Genomic DNA, 22,156 nt, shown 5'->3' on the forward strand with positions numbered 1-22,156 from the left:
GTGGATGCACGTGCCAAAGATAGCAGCTAACTCTGCTATATGCCTACAAAGACGAAGTTAAATGACCAGGCTTTCAGAGCAACACTCAAGCCAACAGCCACGTACACACACACTCCCATGCCCCCTATCTAGAAACGTGCCACGTCTTAGGACGTCAGCATTTGTTTGATGTTGGCTTCGTCAGGAGCACTTGGAGCTGATCCAGGGGTAGGGCCAACCTGCGAGCCACAGCCACACCTCTGGTCCCAGCTGGGAACAGCCCTGAAAACACAGAATTGCCCTTGCTCCTACAGCAGCACAGCTACTAATAAACTGCAGGAATCACTTCATGCCCAGGGTCAGCTCCTCTGGAGTTCTGCTTGGGAAGCCTGTGTATGAGCACCTCTACCGATGCTGTCCATGCTCCACAGATTTCTGCTTCCAAGACTGAGAACACAAAAAGATCACCCAGCACCCCAGAACCCTGCCCCAGGCACACACACGACTACAGGAGATCTGCCTGTACATTAAGGGAATAAAGAATGGTTTCTCTCCCACTCTTCAATCCACTGCCCATGTTCAGAAAAGCTGATCTGTGGAGTCAGGACAAAACTTGAGAACGTTTGGTTACACATGCAAAGGTTTGGAAAGGGGCAAGCCTTAAAGTTACCCACATCACTCCTTCTATGAGCTCCTCATAGCCTGTGTGGGCACACTCCCTCTGTGCTCCCTCGGTCAAATCTCATGGGGAACCTGTTGACCTGTCCCCACTTAGCCTCTGCCAGTTCTGCACATACTGCCTCTGAACCTCGCTTCTTAGCACCCCAATCAGCCAGATCTAGCTGAGCCCTGGCTCTGTGCAAGCTCTGCAAACACGAACACTGATTCAGAGCTGAGACTGGATCATTGATGAGGGAGGGAACTAAAGTTGAGACCAAAGTGCTGCTGTTGCATGGGACTAAATACAAGCTTAAGCTGCCTTTTTAAATTAGTAGTATGATTTCCCCCATTCCAAAATATCCTTTGGGAGGTACATGCAGCTTGACAGACTTTGAATAAATACCAGGACAACACAAGAGCTGTAAGTGAGGAAAGAGAACAAGTAAGGGCTACGGTACACTGCAGTGTTAAGAGCCAGCTGTGGTCCCAATAATCCATAAAGTAAAGGATTATATACCAACTGATTGGCTTCAAGTGTTAGCACTGCAATCAGCTGAATACAAGAACTGCCTCGTATCAGTATTCAGTGTCCAAGGAATTACACTCAAAAGACTTAAGCTACTTTGAGACTTTGAATTTTTCAATCCCTTATGACAGCAACTAACAGAGATCTGCCTGTGTAAAATCAGGTGGTTTGTTAAAACCTTTTTACTTCTTGGAAGGAAGCAGATAGCAGGAACGAAAAATGCAGAATGAAGGGAATAAAAATACCTCTTCTAAGATAAGTTCATAGCTTTTCCAGCAGCTTTAGAAAGGGAGCAAGGAATGTCCCACTGTTGATTTGTTAGCTAGCTGTCCCTAGGAATATGTCTGGTTTTGTGTGTGAGGTATTAGAACTGTTGGTTTCACAGGAGCAGCCTAGACCCATCCAGCTGCACAAAACCAGCCATAATACTGCTCTGAGGCCCAGATTCACCCTACCTGACACAAAACCCAGTCAGGAGGCTGGTCCTACCCCAGCTGAGGTGGCCTGAACTGCTCTCTAGAGGTGCCTGCCTCCTCCACTGCTGGTTTCTTGCCTAGAGAGAAAGTTCAGTGCACTCCAGTTCCTAACATACAGACTTTATTTGGTGCCAAAAGCTTTGTGAGATTGGTCAGAGCAACATTCAGCCTATAAACATGTCTGGACTACAGGGAAGTAAGTGAAACAATGGATTTGCTCATTAATAGCAGGAGACAAAATAAAAGATCAACCTTAGGAAATATCTACTCTCAGGGATGTGAAATGGAAAAGAGAAGAATCTCTGGAGAAACAAGCACAAACAGTTGATTGCTGCTGGGAACATTAATTCCTGCTTTACCCAAGAAAACAAGGGAGCTCTTAAAAGAGGAGCAGAGGTTTAAAATCCACTGTGTAACTCAGGCTCTGCTGGTAACAATGACAAAACACTCAATAGCCAGCACTACCATTTCAGAGCATAGCCCTAGAGACTGTTTCTCCCTTCTATACAAAGGGATGTAGGTTCTCCATCACCCTTTGATACAAGTGGAGAGGTGGTGCTCTGTACTCATGCACTCAACAGGGTTTCTCTCAAACCCCTTGGATATCTTTCAGGTCACTAAAAGTAACCTTCTGACCAACAGAAAAATGAAGGCATGAAGCTATGAGTATGATTTTAGTTACACACTGCATTTGCAAGTGCACTCCAAGCACAGACACTCCTGGCCTTCACATAACCATATTCCTCACTTGCTTCCATCTCCTGTATTCATTCAAGGTCAGTCCCTTTAGGCACATGATGGCAGCTAGCCATCGGCTCATGCTGCTTTGAAGTAGAAACCCACATTTCCACTGATTAATCAAAAATGAGTCCTGGAGAGCCTCTGAAGTGTTCCAGACTGGTACCTTAAGGTATGTGACTGACTAATTACAAGGCACAAGCAAGAAGGAAAGACCCCATCAAGTGACACAATGACATTTGCTTTTGCTGTGATGAGAGATCTGGTAGGAAAAAGCTGGAAAGATGGATAAATGGTGAGATTCCTGAGCTAAACATAATGATACACTGCAGTCACACACTTACCACATAATCCAGGAAACCACGACCATAGTTGCCTCATTGAATGAATTAAAGAAGCGAATCAGATCTTCTCCTTCCTGGCCAAGCTTTTTCAGTGCTACTCCTAAAACCAGAGCAAACAGCACCAGTCCCAGGATATTCATCCCTTCGACCTCAGTACCAACAGGGATCTGCAGAGGCAGAAAACCGGCGGTTTGTTAGATGCAAGACCAGCACAAAACCCAACAAAGGTATCACTTCATTTTGTTGCTGTCCAATTGATCTGAAATCAACAAGCAGAACCTACCTTGGGAAGGAAGAACCTATTTGCTGAAGGAAACCAAACCAGATCTGGACACAGTCCAGATACAAACCTTCCTAGTTATGAGCTGGCATGGATTCACTGGAGAAGGAAAGGGTCTGACGCTACCTTCCCTCATGCCCTTCAATATGAAATGTGTGCTTTCAGTGACCTGAACAGCAAACATCCCCAGTTTACTCACAACAAGCTCCACTGCAGATGCAAAACAGTAAGGGCACCAAATCCATTTGTGGTTAAAAGACTGAAACCCCTGTTTCCCCATAAAGGAAGATGGGTGTTGGAGAGACCGCAGACATAAATGGCAGATGCTGGTGATATTGACTTCCTACCTCTGCATATTCCACAAAGCATCATTCACTGCTGACACTACGATATTCTACTGCCTAAACAAATCATACCTCCAAGAGGCTTGCAGTGGGCTGGCCCCAAACATCTCTTATTTCTGACACCTCTGATGGGAATCTGCTCTCAGAAACTGCCAGCTCCATCCATTGCTTTAGTGCAATATTTATACCAAGGTGAAAACCAGGGCAAATAACCAACGTTATGAAGCAGAAAGGGGGGAGAGGGGTAGAGAAAGGTAGCAAACTGTGAAAACTGCTCATTCATCTGTCCATGTCAGCTGTGGGAGATGCAGAGAGAATAGAAGAAATACCCCTTCCCAAAAATCATGTGGCTGCACAGTAAGAGAGGAGAAAACCAAGATCCACCTATTGACAAAAACCAGTCTGCTCACAAGTCTGCTCTGCTGGTCCTTCACAGTTCTCAAAGACAACCGGAGCTGGTTTGCCAGGGTAGTATCCTATGAACTGAATGAGTGTTCTTGTGGCTACATAAAAATACAACTGCTTTGACAGTGTTTTTTCTCCCCACCTTGGCAGCACAAGCTCATGTCAAATTGTTGTTTTATTTGGAAGAGCTTCTCAAACAGATTAGGTCGGTGTACAAGTGTTGGCCTTTTGGCTGGTTTAAGCAGACGCTGGCTCAACGTTAAGAAAGAAAAACATATTCTGAGCTAAAAGCTTGAAATGAACATTGAGTAAAGAACTTGAGATACTGAGCTGCTAAACCTGGTAGGCTAAACCGTATGAAGACAGGATGAGAAATTTGGGACTGTTCAGCCTGGAGAAGAGAAGGCTGCAGGGAGACCTCACAGCAGCCTTCCAGTATCTGAAGGGGGGCTATAGGGATGCTGGGGAGGGACTCTTCATTAGGGACTGTAATGATAGGACAAGGGGTAACGGGTTAAAACTTAAACAGGGGAAGTTTAGATTGGATATAAGGAAGAAGTTCTTTACTGTAAGGGTGCTGAGGCACTGGAATGGGTTGCCCAGGGAAGCTGTGAATGCTCCATCCCTGGCGGTGTTCAAGGTCAGGCTGGACAAAGCCTTAGGTGAGATGGTTTAGTGTGAGGTGTCCCTGCCCATGGCAGGGGAGTTAGAACTAGTTGATCTTAAGGTCCTTTCCAACCCTAACTATTCTGTGATTCTATGATTCTATAAATCCAGCCTGCTCAAGATGATGTTTTTGCTGGAAGTACTGCTCACCTGGCCTGTCTCTCAGTGGCAGGGGGAAATAAAGTACTGCAGGGAAGGGGATAAACCATGAATTATACACAAAAGCATTAACTCTGAACTGCTGTTAACAAAAGCGTTTACGAACAACGAAGGTTCTGGCTTTTTTATTAGCTACCTACAAAATAATCAGATATAAGCTCTGCAATGTAATGGTAGTTACTTGTTCAGGGCTAAATTGTCAGCATTCCAGTTGAAAGATCTGCAGTCATGAACAGGGTTAAGAACAAGGCACAGGTTATTTCCAAAGCTATCTGAATAAATGTGCTGTTTTCTCCGCACACAGTAACACTTTTCTCTCTGGACAGTTTTGTCTATATTCCATTTTGTGTCCCTGAAAGCCCTAAACTCTTCTGTGCTTAGAAAAGTTAAGACAAAAAAATGACACTCTTCTATTTATTGAATGAACTGATTGTGTACGTGGCGCGCACATGTTCTCTTCTGCTGGCAAAACATAACTCTAGGTAGGAGATACGGCTTACCATGAGGCTGAAGAGAAACTAAGAATTTCAGTGATAATTTATCAGTACAAACACAAATCTATGTACGAGTCTCAAATTATAGGACTGATTCATTAACAGGAAGAAAGTCGATGTGGAGTAAAATAACACTGCCACGTCCGTTCATCAAAACCAAAGCTTTCTCTGGGAAATGGGAACTTGGGCAAAATGTGAATGTTTTTACACCAGAAAAGAAACACTTTATGCATATGGAGTGAATGCAACCCGCTCTCATTTTGACACAACTTTTCACCTTGTTGGTTTGGGATTTTTTGGGGGGTTGTTTTAGGCTTTGGATTTTTTCCCAACTCATTAGTTTATAATATAACATCTTATATTGGGTTCATTCAACACAAGGCTTGGAACTGAATTTTACCATAATGGGCCCAAACATTTTCCACACGCACACACACAAAATAATCTTAAAGACACTGAGTGATCTTTTTTTTTGATTCTCATTCAGACAAAAAATATACATCAGACTTTGCTGTGGAACAGAAATTCAGTGCTTTAAGCTGCTGGAAGTGCCCAGCATTCCCACATGGATGTTACTGGGAGGGAATTCCATTATACTACTTTATACGAAAGCTTTGCAAAGCATCTGTCCTTTATAAGCTCCTTCTACCGGAGACTGACTGAAAGCAGTGGTGTGAGTCTGTACGAGCCTGAGGCAACCTGCTGTCCTTTGGGCTTTCACAGCTCTACTCTCAGGAACAGGGCAGAAGTGTACTGAATCTGTAAGATTCAGCTCAGCTTCCCACCAGCTGTGCAGGGCACACAGGATCACAGAGCAGGACAGAGCTTGGAAGGCACACAGGAGAACCGTGGCCAAATCTCCTAGTGCTTAATTTGGAATGCCACTTCCCTGGCTAGACAAGGCCAGGGCTATTCTAGGTCCCTGTTTTCAGGTCTTGCTCTCTCTTTCTCTCTCTTGACCCAGTTTCTTTATGTCACCCAACATTCACCATTGCCTCCCATCACCACAGATGTGGGCAGAAGGTGCATCATTTGCACAGACTAGTAACTTACTGCAAGAAATTGCTCCCTGCAAATCAAGAGGACAATCTGCCAGCATCCAGGGAATTTCACCTCCTTGGAGCACAACATGGAAAGAGCCCAGGAGTAAATCTTCAGCGGAAGATTCTCTCAATCCCAGGCCCTAAAACTGGCCAATGCTGAACAGCCTTTTTGTACTGTAACAGAAGAGTGCATCACCCCAAAGGAGCTGCCAAACTAAGCAGCATTGTGGACACCAAACAAAAAGAGCTTTAATGAGAGCTTTGTTCCTGGATAAACTATGGGATGCGTTATTGTTTGCTTTAAATCATGTGTTCTGGTAGCAAGATGCAGGGAGCTCTTCTGGTCCTTGAATTTCTCTGAAAATCCTATTGTTTTTTAGCTCTTGAAATGAAATGCTTATCAAGGAAACAACTGCTGCCATTGAGCTCTCCCAGTAGTAGGTGGCTGAAAAGAGAATGCAGCCGTGTGATGTGAGGAAGAAGAGCAACCGCTGGTTTGTGTACTTTTACACAGGAGGAACCCAGAGTCCCCCCACAGCTTCCCTGTGCTGCAGATGGGGAACTGAGATAGTCTGTGCCCCAGGAAACCTTGCTGCTGAGGGGACGGAGAGGATATAGCCATGAAAGCAAGGTAAACACGAAGGGAGCATGTGAAACAACAAAAAACACATGGCTGAGCAGACATCTACGTGCCCCACTACTCTTATCAACAGCAAGAGAAGACAAGACCTATTAACCAGCGAGGGGAAAAATAATATAATCAATGGAAAATTTTGCTCTACCCTATTCAGATGGAAAACAGAAAACATTACTCCTCTTCAATCAAGTATTCTGCTGATTAATGAAAACATTATATAGAAATAGCATCTTTTTCCCTGGAACCCAGCTTCTATCTCTCTGATATTTATACTACATATTATCCAAAAATCATAACTCTTCCTTTCCAAACTAAACCCTCATCTACCCATAAATAATATGGTCAGAGCAGTACTGAAACTGAGCTAACAAAACTGAGAAAATGCTTTCTTTTTATTTGGTCCTTTCTTCCCTAGGGCCAGTCGGGCGTCTTGTGGAATTAAAGCAGCTCAGCTCTGGTTTTGCTCCAACATCTGATGAAAAGTTTTGGAAAAATCATAGCAGAAATAACCTTTACATCATTACCCCTGGCAAAAACAGGTGCTGGTGACAAACTTGGGGTATTTTTTCTGATATTGCATCAAACAGGAGCCTGATAAGTGGGAAAAGGAAAGACGAAAACTGAAAAACCACCTCCCATTTTAAATTGCCAAAAGATGCATTCTGGTATCTTCAAGAAGAGTGATGGCTGTGAACAAGCATTAAAAAAATACTCAACAGCCAAGTCTGTGTCCAGTGGATATGGTTGGCCCTGATCGATGCCTGGTTGCCACAGAGCCCTTATCAACTTGACACTGAAGGTAAATAAGAGTCTTAAGCAGGGGGAAATGAAAGGTACCTGAAGAATAACTACACCCTGCAAACTCTAAGTGCACACTGTTAGAGCCTTTCACACTGAACTTGGTTTTTAGCAGCATTAGGCTGTATGGGAATTACTGCCCAAGGATGCAATGGCGCGAGAAGAGAAAGTACTCTTTAAGGATCGCATGGCCCTTCTGCAGTCATTGCTGTGCACGCATGTCAGATGGGGTGAATGCCTATTTGTAATGTTCTGTCTATATCAGACCACTTGTTACCGCTTCAAACAAAATTCCAGCAGCATAGCAACAAGAAAAAATTCTCAACTAACCCTTAAAATAGCCTTGAGTAGTGGAAAAAAGCTCATTCTCCCCAAACTGTTATTGCAGAGTCAGGTTTGGGGGACAGACCCAGCCAGCCTGGTTGCTGTTTAATTCCAGGTCTACAGAAAGTTATTTGGAAATAATAGGCAGAGTGACTAATCAAAATTTAGATCAAGTGAGATCAGGTCTAAGAAAGGATGCCTAAAAATAAGGTTTCAAGGGTAGGACCAGCTAAGCCCGAGTTTCCTGTCCACGGCAGCTTTATTGTGTGGCTGCGGGTAACTCATCTGCTCTGTGTGCGTCTCAGTTCCATGCAAAGAAAAGTACTTGTTTCTTTCCAATGACTGCTGGAAAGGGTTAAAGACTGCAAAGCAGTCAAATATCACAGTTGACACGGGTTTGTATGGGAACTTCAGAAGTGACCTTACCTTTTCCCATGTGACATTTCCAGAGGTAGTGTTTCTGGACAGCATCCTGTAGTCTGTCGCATACTGCAGGTAAGAAAAACAAACAAAACCACAGTGTTTGCTGATCAGACCATCACTATGACCGTATCATCTAGGACTGCACAAGGAGGAGATTACTGCTAGAAGACCTCTTCTGGAGACACTCCTGAGAAAGGTAAGGAGCCTGCCCTGTTCAAGGAAAGGGAGTCACAGCGTATGCGGCTCCTTCCCTATGTGGTGACAGAGAAAGTGCTCAGTGACCCCCTGAGCAACCAGGTTTGGGCAGCAGCCAAGGAATTGCCCTTCCCTCCACCCTGCTGCTGCTCACACACCACGCTGTCACACTGGCTCCTGCAGAAGGCAAGTGGCACTTTGGCTGTTTCACTGTTAGAAACGGCAAGGCAGGCATTAAAATTGTCAGTAAAATACCTAAAATCTAGGGCAACAGTTTACTTTGATAAATAAGTGAGACACCTCGCAAAAGCAGGGCACTTCTTTGGGCTTGCTTTCTTTAGATCTAAAGTAGGGGAAAGAAAAGCTTATGTGACAACCAGTGACAACAGCAGCACGGGGGAAAGGAGTACTTCTTTATTTCAACCCTGAACATACAGAACCCTGACACCTGAGATATCAGAGAATATTCTTTTCTTACTTGTATTTTTGTACTGCTCCTATTTTTATTTATGGCATACTGACTTGTACAGTATTATATAGACACTAAAAATGGAACTTGATTTTGAAAGTTTGACCTTAGTTTTGATATAAAAACAAACCCACAGAATACCATGAAGGCAAAAACTACTATTCTGCTCCTGTACCGTAAAGAATCACTCTGCCCTATAGCAATGTTTTCAACAGTGTTTATCCCAACATCTAAAATAAGCAATACAAACTAAATCAAAATCTTCTGGGAGCCCCACAGCTCCTACCCATCAGTTTAAACCACGCTACATTCTGGTGTCAGTGCCACCCTACCACACTTTGTTCTCTGCTGGAAGAGAAGCCAGGCTGAACAGTTAATCCAGCAAGGGATACAATGGAAAAATAGCAAATAAAAGCAGCAGGCAACAGGTAATGCTTACACGCATGGGAGCCTAAAAGTCTTTAGCTTGTTCTGAGCTCAGCTCCGAACTATGTACCCAAGGGTTTCCCTACAAAGCAGGGGAAGGCTGTCCCAGCAGCCTGGCACAAAGCACAGTTGCCACTGCTGCCCAACACAGCACCTGTAGTATAAAGGTTTAAAGAACGTTTCTGGTGGAGGTACAGAAATAGGCTATGAATATGCCTTTGCTTGAGGAATATTTTTCAAAATCAAACCATTTGCCATGGAAGTGGTGTCTGATTGCATAAGGTGCTTTCAAAAATCCAACCTACTGTAAGTAAATTAACTTTTGGTATCTTCTGCACCATGCCCCTCTGCTCTCGTGAGACCCCACTTGGAATACTGTGTGCAGTTCTGGTGTCCTCAACACAGAAAGGACATGGAACTGTTGGAACAAGTCCAGAGGAGGCCACAAGGATGATCAGGGACTGAAGCACCTCCTGTATGAAGACAGACTGAGGAAGTTGGGGCTGTTCAGCCTGGAGAAGAGAAGGCTGCATGGAGACCTCAGAGCAGCCCTCCAGTATCTGAAGGGGGCCTATAGGGATGCTGGGGAGGGACTCTTCATTAGGGACTGTAGTGATAGGACAAGGGGTAACAAGTTCAAGCTTAAACAGGGGAAGTTTAGATTTGATATAAGGAAGAAGTTCTTTCCTGTAAGGGTGGTGAGGCACTGGAATGGGTTGCCCAGGGAAGTTGTGAATGCTCCATCCCTGGCAGTGTTCAAGACCAGGTTGGACAGAGCCTTGGGTGACATGGTTTAGTGTGAGGTGTCCCTGCCCATGGCAGGGGGGTTGGAACTTGATGATCTTCAGGTCCTTTCCAACCCTAACTATTCTGTGACTCTATGAGACTAGTCCTTTTCTACAGAAGAGGAGTCCCTTTGTCTGTCTGTGCACTGTAGCTCATGTCCAAAGCCCGCACATATCTTACCGTTTGGAAAGCTGCAGCAACAAGATTTGCAGGGAACAGGTTTCTGTAAAATACAAACAAGAGAATGAAATATTTCTTGTAGAACTTCTACAACAAACACACCACAGGATTTTACCCTCAGAAACCGAGTTCCTTCTGCAAAGGCAAGCATATTGGCATCAGTGAGATACACACTATGTAAGATACTGTGGCAGCACAGGGCAGACGTCTTGCTGCATCTCCAGAGGTGTGAATGCCATCTTCTTTTGCTCACACAAAAAGGTCCCTGCCTGTCTCCACACCTAACCATGTGGGTAGAGACACCAGGGGCAATCAGACACGATGCTAGCTATACATCAGCCAGTGGTTACTGAAGCTGGCTTAGCCACACCAGCTGCAGCAACAGCTCCAGGGTCAGGCAGACTTTTAACATTACTCATGTGATTACACTCTGCTCACCGCATCAACACGAAGGACAAGCCAGTCCGCAAAATCCACTTAGAACAGCTCAACACCTCAATACAACAAGGTCAGCTTCCCTCAGCACTGACATACATGGGCCACAGTTTTCTGCAAGGGCTTAAACAGAACAGATGAATGCAGGGCAGCTCATATGGAAAGCTGCAACATCTGGATTTGGTAATGCCTTCATACAGAAATGCAAATCGAGCATCAGGCTTGTGTGGAGGAGACAGCATGCAAAGTGATGTACATTTCCACTGGGCCTCCAGTGTTACATGCATCTGCAAAGCAACAAGGACAGGAAAAATGGTTAACTGCACCATGTAAGAAAAAAAGTTGTTTCTTGATGTACTTTATAGTTGGTTTAAGGCTATGCTTCCTTTCCTCCCTTATATGAGGCAAAGAGCTTGTGCTCCCCTAGCCCAAATGGCAGCCTTTTTTGCTGTGACTAAAAGCAAATAGGAGTAAAAGCTGATCTCTGGGGTCACAGCAGGACCCTGCTGGCAGGAGCAGGAAGGTTAGGGGTATGGACTGAATATACTCCCAGCCAAATGCATCAAGGAGGTGTGAGAACTCATGAAAACAAAAGACATTCCCCAGAGCAGTAAACAGTGGGGTAGCTTCTTCCCATCCTTTGCTCCTTGTGCTGCTCCGAGGAAGCTGCAGCTACCTGCAGGCTGTGCCCTGCCAACCTCCCCCTGGTTTTTGCCACAGTTACTCTGACAAACCCAATATTAAACCAGGCTTTTGGTTGTGATCAGCCCATGAATGACATGGAAAGTGCAAATCCAGACAGCAGCAAGGAACAGAGCAGCAGAGTCCAGTCGTTGAAAGCAAGAGGGAGATTAAGATATGGCACAGAGAAGGACTTGGGTCTTTTTCATGGCATAACTCCATTATCCTGCTATACAGTGTGGGTTTTCCCACAGCCTTGACAGCAAGGTAAAGTACATAGACCTTCATCAAGCAAGTGGCTGCTGGGAATTACCTCAGCCTCAATCTGTAGCATTACAAGTGTATTGGGACGCAGTTGCAAAAGCCAAACTGCCGTAAGAATAACTTGGCTTCTGGGGCCCATGTTCCACTGAGCATGAAAGCAACAGCAACTTTTTCCCATTAAAATTTGGGAAAATAGCTGTCTGTCTGAAAGTGAGAGAGTGAGCTCTAACGCTGCAAAGACACTAAGAACTGGTCACATAAGAGCAACGGAGCCGCTATCGTGCATCAATACTTGCACAGCTGGAGCCACCTGGTAAAAACCTCATGTAAAATAAAAGCAAACTTACTTTTATCAGGAGTAAAATATCACATACAGAAATGGGCCCAGCTCAATGCACAGTTCTAACCAAAAGAAGGAAAACATGCCATTGGGATAATGAGGATATTTTTTTCCCTCTACTTTTCACAGCAGGATGATTGCTTTATAAGAGGAAAGAATTGACTGGGTTTTGAAGAAGCAAAGAGATGAAAAAAGACTGAAACACAACCAGGAATCAAATCACTTTATTTTTTTCTTTAAATCAGCTTTTCTGTCCTGACAAAACAAAGCCAAAGGAAGCAATCCTAAAGCCTAAATAATATGGTTCTCCAACGCTTGAATGTGGCCAAGAAACCAAACCCTCCATAATTTACAGTCTGTCAGTCATGGGTCTCAGTAATTAAACACAACCTTAACTCCAAGCATATACTTAATGCACATACTTGAGTGATGCCAACAGCCCTGCTACGGCAAGACAAGGGGCAGGTTCTTGCTTCAAGTGTGAATAGCACTAAAGCTATTCAAATACAAGCGTATAGCACTCACTACTCTTTGTCCCTGGAGCACTGGTCACAGGACTCGACTCTGAGGACAGCAAAGAGCCTTTCTGACAATCCAACAAGTAAAATATATGGATCTTAGTTCAGCAGCTCAGAGGGAGCTCTGTTTTGTTCAACCCAACTTCTAGGTACACCTGCCTGCAAAGTCCCAACAATACATAAAGTAATGATTTGTTCCTCTCTGCTTCAAATCCTGGAGTTAGAGAACAAAATGCATCAGCTCATAAAAAGCAACCAAGAAATAAATGGCTTGTCTCAGGGGCATGAGTTCTGCACAGACTACACTCATTGCTCACCTAAGATCAGTCAGCATGCAAATTAAATTAAGCTTTAATTACAGGTGGGTCAGACCACAGGATTTCACCTTAAGATAGATTCATGCAACAACACCCCAGCGGCACCTACAAAGAACAATGGGTCAGGATGCTGTGTGCTGCAGGGAGAGGCAAAAGCAGGCTGGTGACCTGCCTGGGCTCATCATGTGCTCGTGCCTGCAGGCACTGCTCATCACGCGCAGCGAGGCAAAGTTCACCCGCTGCAGAAACCCAGACCCAGCTCTGTCCCTGCGAGCTGGCGTTCGCCATCCACTGTGTCCCCAAGCCCAAGCAGCCCAAGCATGGGGATGTGTGAACATCCCTCCTGTCCGGGTGAAGCGGCACACAGGAAAGCTGATGAGCTGGGTAATTGGGCATGCAAATTAAATGTGGGTGTCTGCCAGCTGGTTTTGCAAATGTTGAGGAAGGGTTTTTTTTGCTTTGAAAGCTTGTACCAGATGTGAACATGGAGCTTATGAAAATCACCATGGTTGTATCACTGGACTGCTGACTGTTGCTGCTGTTTCTAACAGCCCCATCCCTGCTGCTGCCGTGCCATGGGCCGCAGAACACAATCACCTTTTTGAAGCAGATGTGACCTATCTCAAGAGCACACCACTGGGGAAACCCTGAGTCTGGGTGATAAGGAGCCCAGCACAGGAGTCTGGGATCAGGCAGCCTTGGCCCCGTGATGCAAACAGACAAAACATGCTGTACATGGAAAGAATGAGATGAGCCAGCGACGCATGACGTTACAGCAGAGGGACAGATGGGCTGCATGCACCCCAGTGATTCACTGCTGCCAGGATCTCCTCCATGGAGAGGGATGGATCAACCACCTACGGACCAAACTGCCTTTGTGGTGGAAAGGCAAAGTAAGTGCTACAGAGGGACTGTACCCCCCTATTAAGCACCAGGCAGGAAAGTCTCTGCCTTCTGCTATTTATACAGAGAGCCCACCCCCACCAAAATCAAACCCATCAGAGAGCCGTCAAGGGTGACATCTGTGTCCTGGGGCTCAACTGGCAGCTGGCCTGAGCCAGGAAACCTTCATGTACCTGCGAAACAGTGTGAGAAACCACCTATCTCACATCCTCTTAAAACAGGAACCAGAAAGTCACAGGAGTTTCAGGGTCTCAATACCTCCTGCTCGAGTGTTGTGCTTGTCATACCATCTCCCCATGCACATCTGGATAAATGCAGCTTTTTCCTCTCCTCCAGTGAAAAGCTTTTCCTACCAGTCAAAAAGGGACCATCACTCCCCTAATTTAGCAGGGAAGTCTCACTGTATTTTTGCTGTAACATCCACTGCTGTGAATTCCAGATGCCTACGGAAACCTCAAGATCTAACAGAAGCAAAAAGGGGCTTCAGGTCCCTTCCTTCTCAATTTTGCTATTATGGTCAAATTCCTCTCTTCTTTACCCCGGTAGCTTCCCACCAGCAGGATAAGGATGGCACCGGAACTCCTTCATTGCATGTGTAAGGGATTATCATTAATAACTGTTTCTAAGCAATTCTTTTGCTAGAGCTCTGCAAACAACTTTGCTCTGGCAGCAAAAGCATGAAGGGAAATCCAGGCAAGCAGAACAAAACCCTAAAATACTACGCATTCCTCTTGCATTGCCTCTTACAAAAACGTTCCATTTCTGAGGCCAAAACCCTTGCTGCAGGAAAACACACTTTTGTGAGGAAGCCTAGAAAAAACTGTTGCGTTATCTCCTATTCCTGTCTCAATGAAGTGTTTTCAGTGGTAGGAGTCCACTGACAGCAACTTCACTGCCATCGGTGGCAACCTGCCAGAGCTCAGCCTGGATTGCTCCAGTACTTTTAGTGTTTTCCTGTCCCAAGATTTTCATTCAGTATCACACACCAGTCCTTCTCATCTGCTGTTTCACATGTACGTGAGTGCACGATGCATGTCCTGCACAGATACATGAGTGCGTGCATCTGCTTTAACACAGAGAAACATGAAAATGTATTTACTTAGAGCAGATCATTTAATCCTTTTTTGTCTTAATGGTGCAGTCTGTATCTTCGTTGCTTGTAAAATAAACCGTAACTAGGGGGAGTCAGTAGTAAAAGGCAGGGAATATAAAGAACAAAAGGAAAGAGCAGAAATGTTCAGAGGCTTATTAAAAACCCCATCAGACAGTGCCGGCACATGAATGAGAAAGCAGAGTTCTTCCTAGAAAACCCAGTCAGGACGCCCTATACTTCAAGAGAGGATCCAGACTCAGAAAATGACACAAAGTGGACAGTAACATTTACTACTTCCTTTTTTTCTGAGGGTACCCAGAGTTAAGATACAGCTGCAAACCCAGTGGTAAGCCTATCTCGGGGATGTGCTGTGGTGTAACTGCAGCTGTTCCCCAGCCACTTCTTGCTCTATTTATCACTACAAAGGTGCCATCTCCTGCTCCTCTCCTCAAGCTTTGCTCTCTTTCCACATTGGGATTCCAGAGCCTTCATGCTTCCTGCTTTTGAGTGACTCACCAGGAAGGCCAAGGCTATGAGAAACAAGTGCTACCGGAGTGACTGGTGCTGAGTGCTCTGGACCCCACGGTCCACCCTGGCCACCCGCTCTGCAGCCCAGCCAGTGGAACACGACCGATGCTTCTCCTTGCACTCAAGCTCATCCTGCCTCCCCTCCTGCTCTGAAGGCACACAGAGCCAGTGCATGGGCTTGGTAATGGTGCTGTGGGTACTCCCTTTGGCAGCACCGCTGGTGAACGCTGGCAGAGAGACAGAATGGGCAGTGAGGAGCAATAAAATGTAAACTGCTTTTGCAGGCTTGCCTGGCAGGCTGAGGAACCCTGACCCTGCTCAGGGCAGACACCTGAACCTCTGTGTACCCCTACTATAAAAAGCAGATGATGCTACCACCTCCTTCCCTCCCTAGACTATTACAACTAGGGCTGGATTAGAAACAGGATTCCCTTCCCAAAGCCAGTCCCGCAATTTCAAAACATGTTTTCATCCCAACATCGGGCAAAGAAAGCCACTAAAAAAAAATATATTATAAAATATTTTGTTCCTTTTTGATGACTGAGATTTTCTACTGAAGTCTTTTGTACAAAATTACAGGAAAACATTGACCTCACTGGAATGAATTGCCAGGATCACCCACTGTTGGAAACTTTGACAGGATCAATAGGTTTCTGTGAAACTGTTTGATTTTGTTGTATCAGCAAATAAAAAAATCAGAGCTGAATCAAAACTCTGACCTTATCAAAACATGCACTCTTGACAACTGCCCGGCAAAAGTAGTAACAAATCAATAGACTCTTGCACAACACTTGACCCTGGTGGTTTTCAACTGCTTTCCAACAAACTATATAGGCTGTGTTAGCTGGTGGCTGGAGGCACCTCCTTGTCACCATCTCTCTCCTCCTCACCTGCTTCTCTCTGGTTAGACATCTGACATGATCAGAGCCAAACTGTCACCTACCCAAGGATGCTGAGCCCCAAATCCCACGGTATCACACCTAGCATCTTCCTCCACCTGCTACCCACTTCATAGCCAAGCTGGCGAGCACTCTTTATTCTCCATTGTTTTGCCTTCTCCATCAACACATGAGTAAGGGACAAAACCAGTTTCCCTCCATTCTCCTCATCTTCTGCTGGTGCTTGGCACTTGCCTATTTGGTACACCCAAGCTGCTCTTCATGCCAGATGCTCTGGAGATGCTCATGAGGCCCATCTTCAGTTAAGACCCTGTGGAGCAAGAGTGCTCCAGAGCCTGGCCTTCTTCACTGATGTAGGACAGAGTTTAAGAAATAAAAGGTCCCCCTTTGGGTTCAGAGCACACCCCACTTCTTTTGTTGTTGTTGATCTTGGCTTTTTTAAGTCACCAGCCTTGTGGAAGCACCTCTGAATTGCTGGATCCCTTCCATGATCACTAAGCTGCAGCCCCTCCTTGCCTTGGGCCACGCTCATCTTTTAGGGAGCTCCAAGATCTGCCCACATGACAGACCCAAGATGAGATGAGATGAGATGGGCCGTCACCACTCCTGCTGTGGGGCACAAAGGCACCTCCAGGACAGCTCTACTGTCCCCACCCCATGTCCCGGAGTTTAGTGGCCAGACACACTCAAGGCTTGCCTCCTGCACTTGCCAGAAAGGAAGCTAGGAAGGTGCTCCATCAGACAAATTAGACCCAGAGGTTATGGTCAATGGACAAAACAAAACAGAGACAGCTTTTCAGTTCACCAGTGAGTAATCATTCATTTGCTATCAAAGCCCAAGACAAATGTCTTTTCCAGAGGCCATGTCTGCATGCGTATGTGTGTGTTTATGTGGAAGCTTTAGACGTGGAAATGGAAAACTGGAAAACCGCAACCAGGAATTAAGCTGGCCTCCAGACACTGCTGTGACAACGGAAACCAATGTCTTTGGTCATTAACTAACACCCTTCCCAAAAGCAGAAGAAATCTGCATCCTGGGAAAGGACACCCTGTGTCATCTCGGAAGGAGCCATGACTCACAGCTGTGATTGCCTCTGCTCTTTCTTCCTTGGTCCACGTTTTACATCTGCTTTCAGTGCTGCAGACGGACTCAGTTTACCCATTTGTGCCTCATTTTTACCCATTATCAGAAACTGAGCAGTGAAGCTCTGAAGGGCACAGCCACTCTTGGGACACAACTGAAACCAAAGTTTTTTTTGCATTTTTGGTTTCATGACCAAAAGAGAGAAAAGGAAAAGCAAAGAGTGGGATGCTGCAAGACCCACTCACACAGAAAGAAAAGGTTTCAGCCCCACAGGCCCAATAGACTGAAGGGTTAAGTGAAGATGAGGTTACTCTGGTACCTTCTACCACAGCAGGGACCGAGATCAGTGCTCAAACCAGCACACTCACATTTTCAAGAACAGTTAAAAAAAGTCATAATAAATTAAAAGGCAGAGGGAGAAAGATATTATTTCTAGAAAATCACATCACTTGCTGTTGGGGATTTGTGCTAAGACTGGGACTTTCAGTGATGGTTGTGTCCAAACACATCTTTTCTGGACTGGATTTCGCTGTTGCTGCTGTGACACCTGGACTGCCCAACAATGTGGCTGCAACAGCCCTTCCCTGGCGCTCCAAGGAAAAGGAATTCACAGTCCACTGTACATGCACTGGGGGAAAGCTCCTGGCCCTTCATTTCCCAGAAGGAAATCCCTCTGCAACCCACATGCTTAACTCAAGTTTCATCATTATGAGCATTACTTTGGAGTTAAGGACTCAATCCCACCACCATTATAACCCCTTCAAGATGAACTCTCCACCTGCATTTACAGGCCAGAGCAAGATGCCGCTTTCTGCTCCCAACTTCACAGATGTTACCCACAGCCTGAAGCTCACTGGAGCATCCCTGCCTTGTTTTCTCAGCTACATCCTACTCTGTGCTGCATGGCAACAAAGCACTGAAACACCAGCTACAGCAGCCACGCCAGGATGCACCCGATGCAGCCGCTGCTGCAGTCGTCTTCCCAACTATCCCGGTTGTGCTGATTCCTTTCTTTTGCAATCTTCCTTCACCTCCCTACATTTCCATTCAACTCCAAGTCACCTCCACTGCCAGCCTACCTACTCCCACTGCCCTGTTATACTTCTCAGCGTGCTCTGTCAGGAACAAGAGGTGAGCTGAGGACATGAAGCATGTGGTTGCCAATGGGACAAAGCAGAGCTTGCTTTCTATGCAAAGGGAATACACTTCTCTCTGGGAAAGAAAAGGGCATTACCATGGATTTGTAAACACAGTTAGGGTTACAGCTTTGTAATTACCAAGATATTTGCTAAGCACAACTGTCCAGCCACTTTGCTCGTATGCAGGTCACCTCCCTTTGCTCTTCTGTTTGCATCTTCATAGCAACATTCACTACCTCCAAAGCTGCTCATCTTCCTATGTTTCAGCAAACCTCCATGCTCTCTATTGATGGCTATCACTTCCCATCACCCCCTCAGCTACACTCACTGGGAGAGACCCGGTCTTCTTTTATTCCACTGCTTTTCTCAGGCACCTGCAATACACTTTTCCATGACTGCTCAACACTGCTTGGATGTGAACAAGCAGCAGAGCCAGACATGGGATAACAACACCACATCAGCTGTTCACATCTGGGGCTCTGCACCAAGATTCATCAAAGCACAAGAGTCTGCAACTGGAAGTCCGGCACTGAAAAAGCTGGCTGGATGTTTGCCTCATTTATGTAAGTGTTCCTCTCTTATTTAAAGAGCTGGACAGAACTCAGCTCTGAGAAAAAACAATGGTGAAGTCTGCAGCTTTGCAAGGAGCAATAAGGATAAACCAAGACTGCAACCTGGTTATGAGTGGAAGCCTTGCTTCTAGGTAGTTTGGGTGATTTTTTACAAGGTGCAGAGGTGGAATGAAGTTCACTAACATCGTGTCCTCATACCAGGACTATGTTTGGATATGATGGAAACATGGGGCTACATTTCCATGCCCGCACCAATGGAGAGGGTGCTGTAAGAGGCAGGCTGGCATGCCCCATCCCTGGATGGCCACGTTGGACAGGGCTTGGAGCAACCTGCTCTAGCGGAAGGTGTCCCTGCCTGGGACAGGGGGCTGGAACTGGATGAGCTTTAAAGTCCCTTCCAACCCAAACCATTCTATGATTTGTGTATGAAGACTAAGTGAAGCATGGGGGAATAAAAGAAAGAGGGATGTGGAGAGCTGCCCTGCCCTTCCCTGCCTGCGGGACACGGGCAAGGCCAGGCAGCGGGACAGGAGAAGGTGCCAAGCGAGCCATGCCTGTCCTGCAACGAGCACCCAGGAGCCCCTCTCCCTCCAGGCGTGACTAAAGACGGGTCCCGGCACCCAGATCTCCGAGCAAGCCCCGGCTCATCCTCGAGCCACAATTAAGCCTGAAGGAGGGAGAGGTTCAGCACCACGCGGCCCTAAACCTGACCGGGTACCCGGGCAGCAAGCGGCGCCGCTGGGAAAGCCAGGCGGAGGAGGGAGGGGAGGAGGGGGAACGGGGGGGTGTTCCGCGGCAGCAGCATGCAATACTGCCGGGTCTGTCATCATCCTCCGGCGGGGAAGGCGGGGGAAGGGGAGCGCGGCGGCCTCACCTGATGAGGTCGAGGAAGGAGTCCACCGTCTCCTTGCTGGTGGGCACGGCGCCCGTCAGGCTGGGGGCGTTAAGGCCGGCGGCTCCGGCGCCGGGACGGATGATGAAGCCGAGCGCGACGGCGAGGCCGGACGCCAGCAGCGTGGTCCCTAGGAAATAAGCGACGGCGATGCCTCCCAGGCGGCCGAGCGAGCGGGTGTCCAGGCTGGCGGCTCCCGACACCAGGCTGCAGACCACGAGCGGCAGGATCACCATGCGCAGCATCCGCAGCAGCAGCTCCCCGGGGAAGGCCAGGTAGGCCACCTGCGCCGGGCTCAGCCCCGCTCCGCGCACCGCGGTCCCCAGCGCCACGCCGGCCGCCACGCCGGACACGGTGAGCAGCACCAGCGCGTTGCGGCGCAGGAAGCCGCGGCAGCCCCGCAGGCGCCCCGGGCCGCGCTCCGCCGCCGGGCCCTCGGCATGGCCGTTGGAGCCGCTGCCCGCCTTCCCGTCCCGCGCTGCCTCCATGCTGCCGAGCGGCAGCGCCCAGACTGACAGCGCGGACCCCGCCGCCGCGCCCCGCCCCGACACGCCCCGCCCCGCCCTGCGGCCCCGCCCACCCGCGCCGGGTCACACGTGACCCTCGCAGTGTCCGCGCCAACCTCGCACGTGTGCGCTCCGGGGTCTCCTCAGGGTCCCCAAAGGCGTCGCCGTGGATCGAGCATGCGAGTCCCCTCCGTGCCCCCACAGCTCACACATGTCCCGTCAGTGACCCCACAGCTCACACGTGTCCCCTCGGTGTCCCCATGGTTCACACACATCCCCATCATTGTCCCCTCAGTGCCCCCACAGCTCCCACATGTCCCCTCAGTGCCCCCACAGCTCCCACATGTCCCGTCAGTGCCCCCACAGCTCACACATGTCCCGTCAGTGACCCCACAGCTCACACATGTCCCGTCAGTGCCCCCACAGCTCACACATGTCCCGTCAGTGACCCCACAGGTCGCACATGTCCCCTCGGTGTCCCCATGCTCACACACATCCATGTTTGTGTCCCCCCTCTGTGTCCCCACAGCTCACACATGTCCCCTCAGTGTCTCCATGGTTCACACACATCCCCATCAGTGTCCCCACAGCTCACACATGTCCTCTCGGTGTCCCCATGTTCACACACATCTGTGTTTGTGTCCCCCCTCTGTGTCCCCACAGCTCACACATGTCCCCTCAGTGTCTCCATGGTTCACACACATCCCCATCAGTGTCCCCATCAGTGACCCCACAGCTCACACATGTCCCGTCAGTGACCCCACAGCTCACACATGTCCCCTCGATGTCCCCATGTTCACACACATCCGTGTTTGTGTCCCCACAGCTCACACATGTCCCCTCGGTGTCCCCATGTTCACACACATCCGTGTTTGTGTCCCCCTCCGTGTCCCCACAGGTCGCACATGTCCCCTTGATGTCCCCGTGGTTCACACACATCCGTGTTTGTGGCCCCCCTCTGTGTCCCCACAGCTCACACATCCCCATCAGTGTCCCCATCAGTGTCCCCACAGCTCACACATGTCCCCTCGGTGTCCCCATGGTTCACACACATCCCCATCATTGTCCCCTCAGTGCCCCCACAGCTCACACATGTCCCCTCGGTGTCCCCATGGTTCATACACATCCGTGTTTGTGTCCCCACAGCTCACAAATGTCCCCTCAGTGTCCCCATGGTTCACACACATCCCCATCATTGTCCCCTCCATGTCCCCACAGCTCACACATGTCCCCTCAGTGTCCCCATGGTTCACACACATCCGTGTTTGTGTCCCCACAGCTCACACATGTCCCCTCGATGTCCCTATGTTCACACACATCCGTGTTTGTGTCCCCACAGCTCACACGTGTCCCCTCGGTGTCCCCATGGTTCACACACATCCCCATCATTGTCCCCTCCATGTCCCCACAGCTCACACATGTCCCCTCGGTGTCCCCATGGTTCACACACATCCCCATCATTGTCCCCTCCATGTCCCCACAGCTCACACATGTCCCCTCGGTGTCCCCATGGTTCACACACATCCCCGTCAGTGTCCCCACAGCTCACACATGTCCCCTTGGTGTCCCCATGGTTCACACACATCCCCGTCAGTGTCCCCACAGGTCGCACATGTCCCCTCGGTGTCCCCAT

The 22,156-nt window shown here is 47.8% G+C and overlaps 1 protein-coding gene across 1 annotated transcript in view; it reads right to left on the minus strand.

The window, feature by feature from the left end:
- The window catches only part of SLC1A4 (solute carrier family 1 member 4), a 35,212-nt gene extending 14,674 nt beyond the window's left edge, over window positions 1-20,538 (minus strand). The window contains exons 1-4 of the mRNA XM_062611516.1: window positions 20,000-20,538; window positions 10,353-10,395; window positions 8,300-8,362; window positions 2,724-2,890 (exon numbers count right to left, since the gene is read on the minus strand). Coding sequence (XP_062467500.1) covers window positions 2,724-2,890; window positions 8,300-8,362; window positions 10,353-10,395; window positions 20,000-20,505 — 779 coding nt within the window. The 5' untranslated portion in view covers window positions 20,506-20,538. The remainder of the gene's footprint in view (window positions 1-2,723; window positions 2,891-8,299; window positions 8,363-10,352; window positions 10,396-19,999) is intronic.
- Window positions 20,539-22,156: the final 1,618 nt, after the last annotated feature.

Source organism: Pezoporus occidentalis, unplaced genomic scaffold, assembly GCF_034315485.1.
Source record: "Pezoporus occidentalis ecotype Australia unplaced genomic scaffold, CSIRO_AGI_Poc_V1 ctg10, whole genome shotgun sequence".
Classification (NCBI taxonomy): domain Eukaryota; kingdom Metazoa; phylum Chordata; class Aves; order Psittaciformes; family Psittacidae; genus Pezoporus; species Pezoporus occidentalis.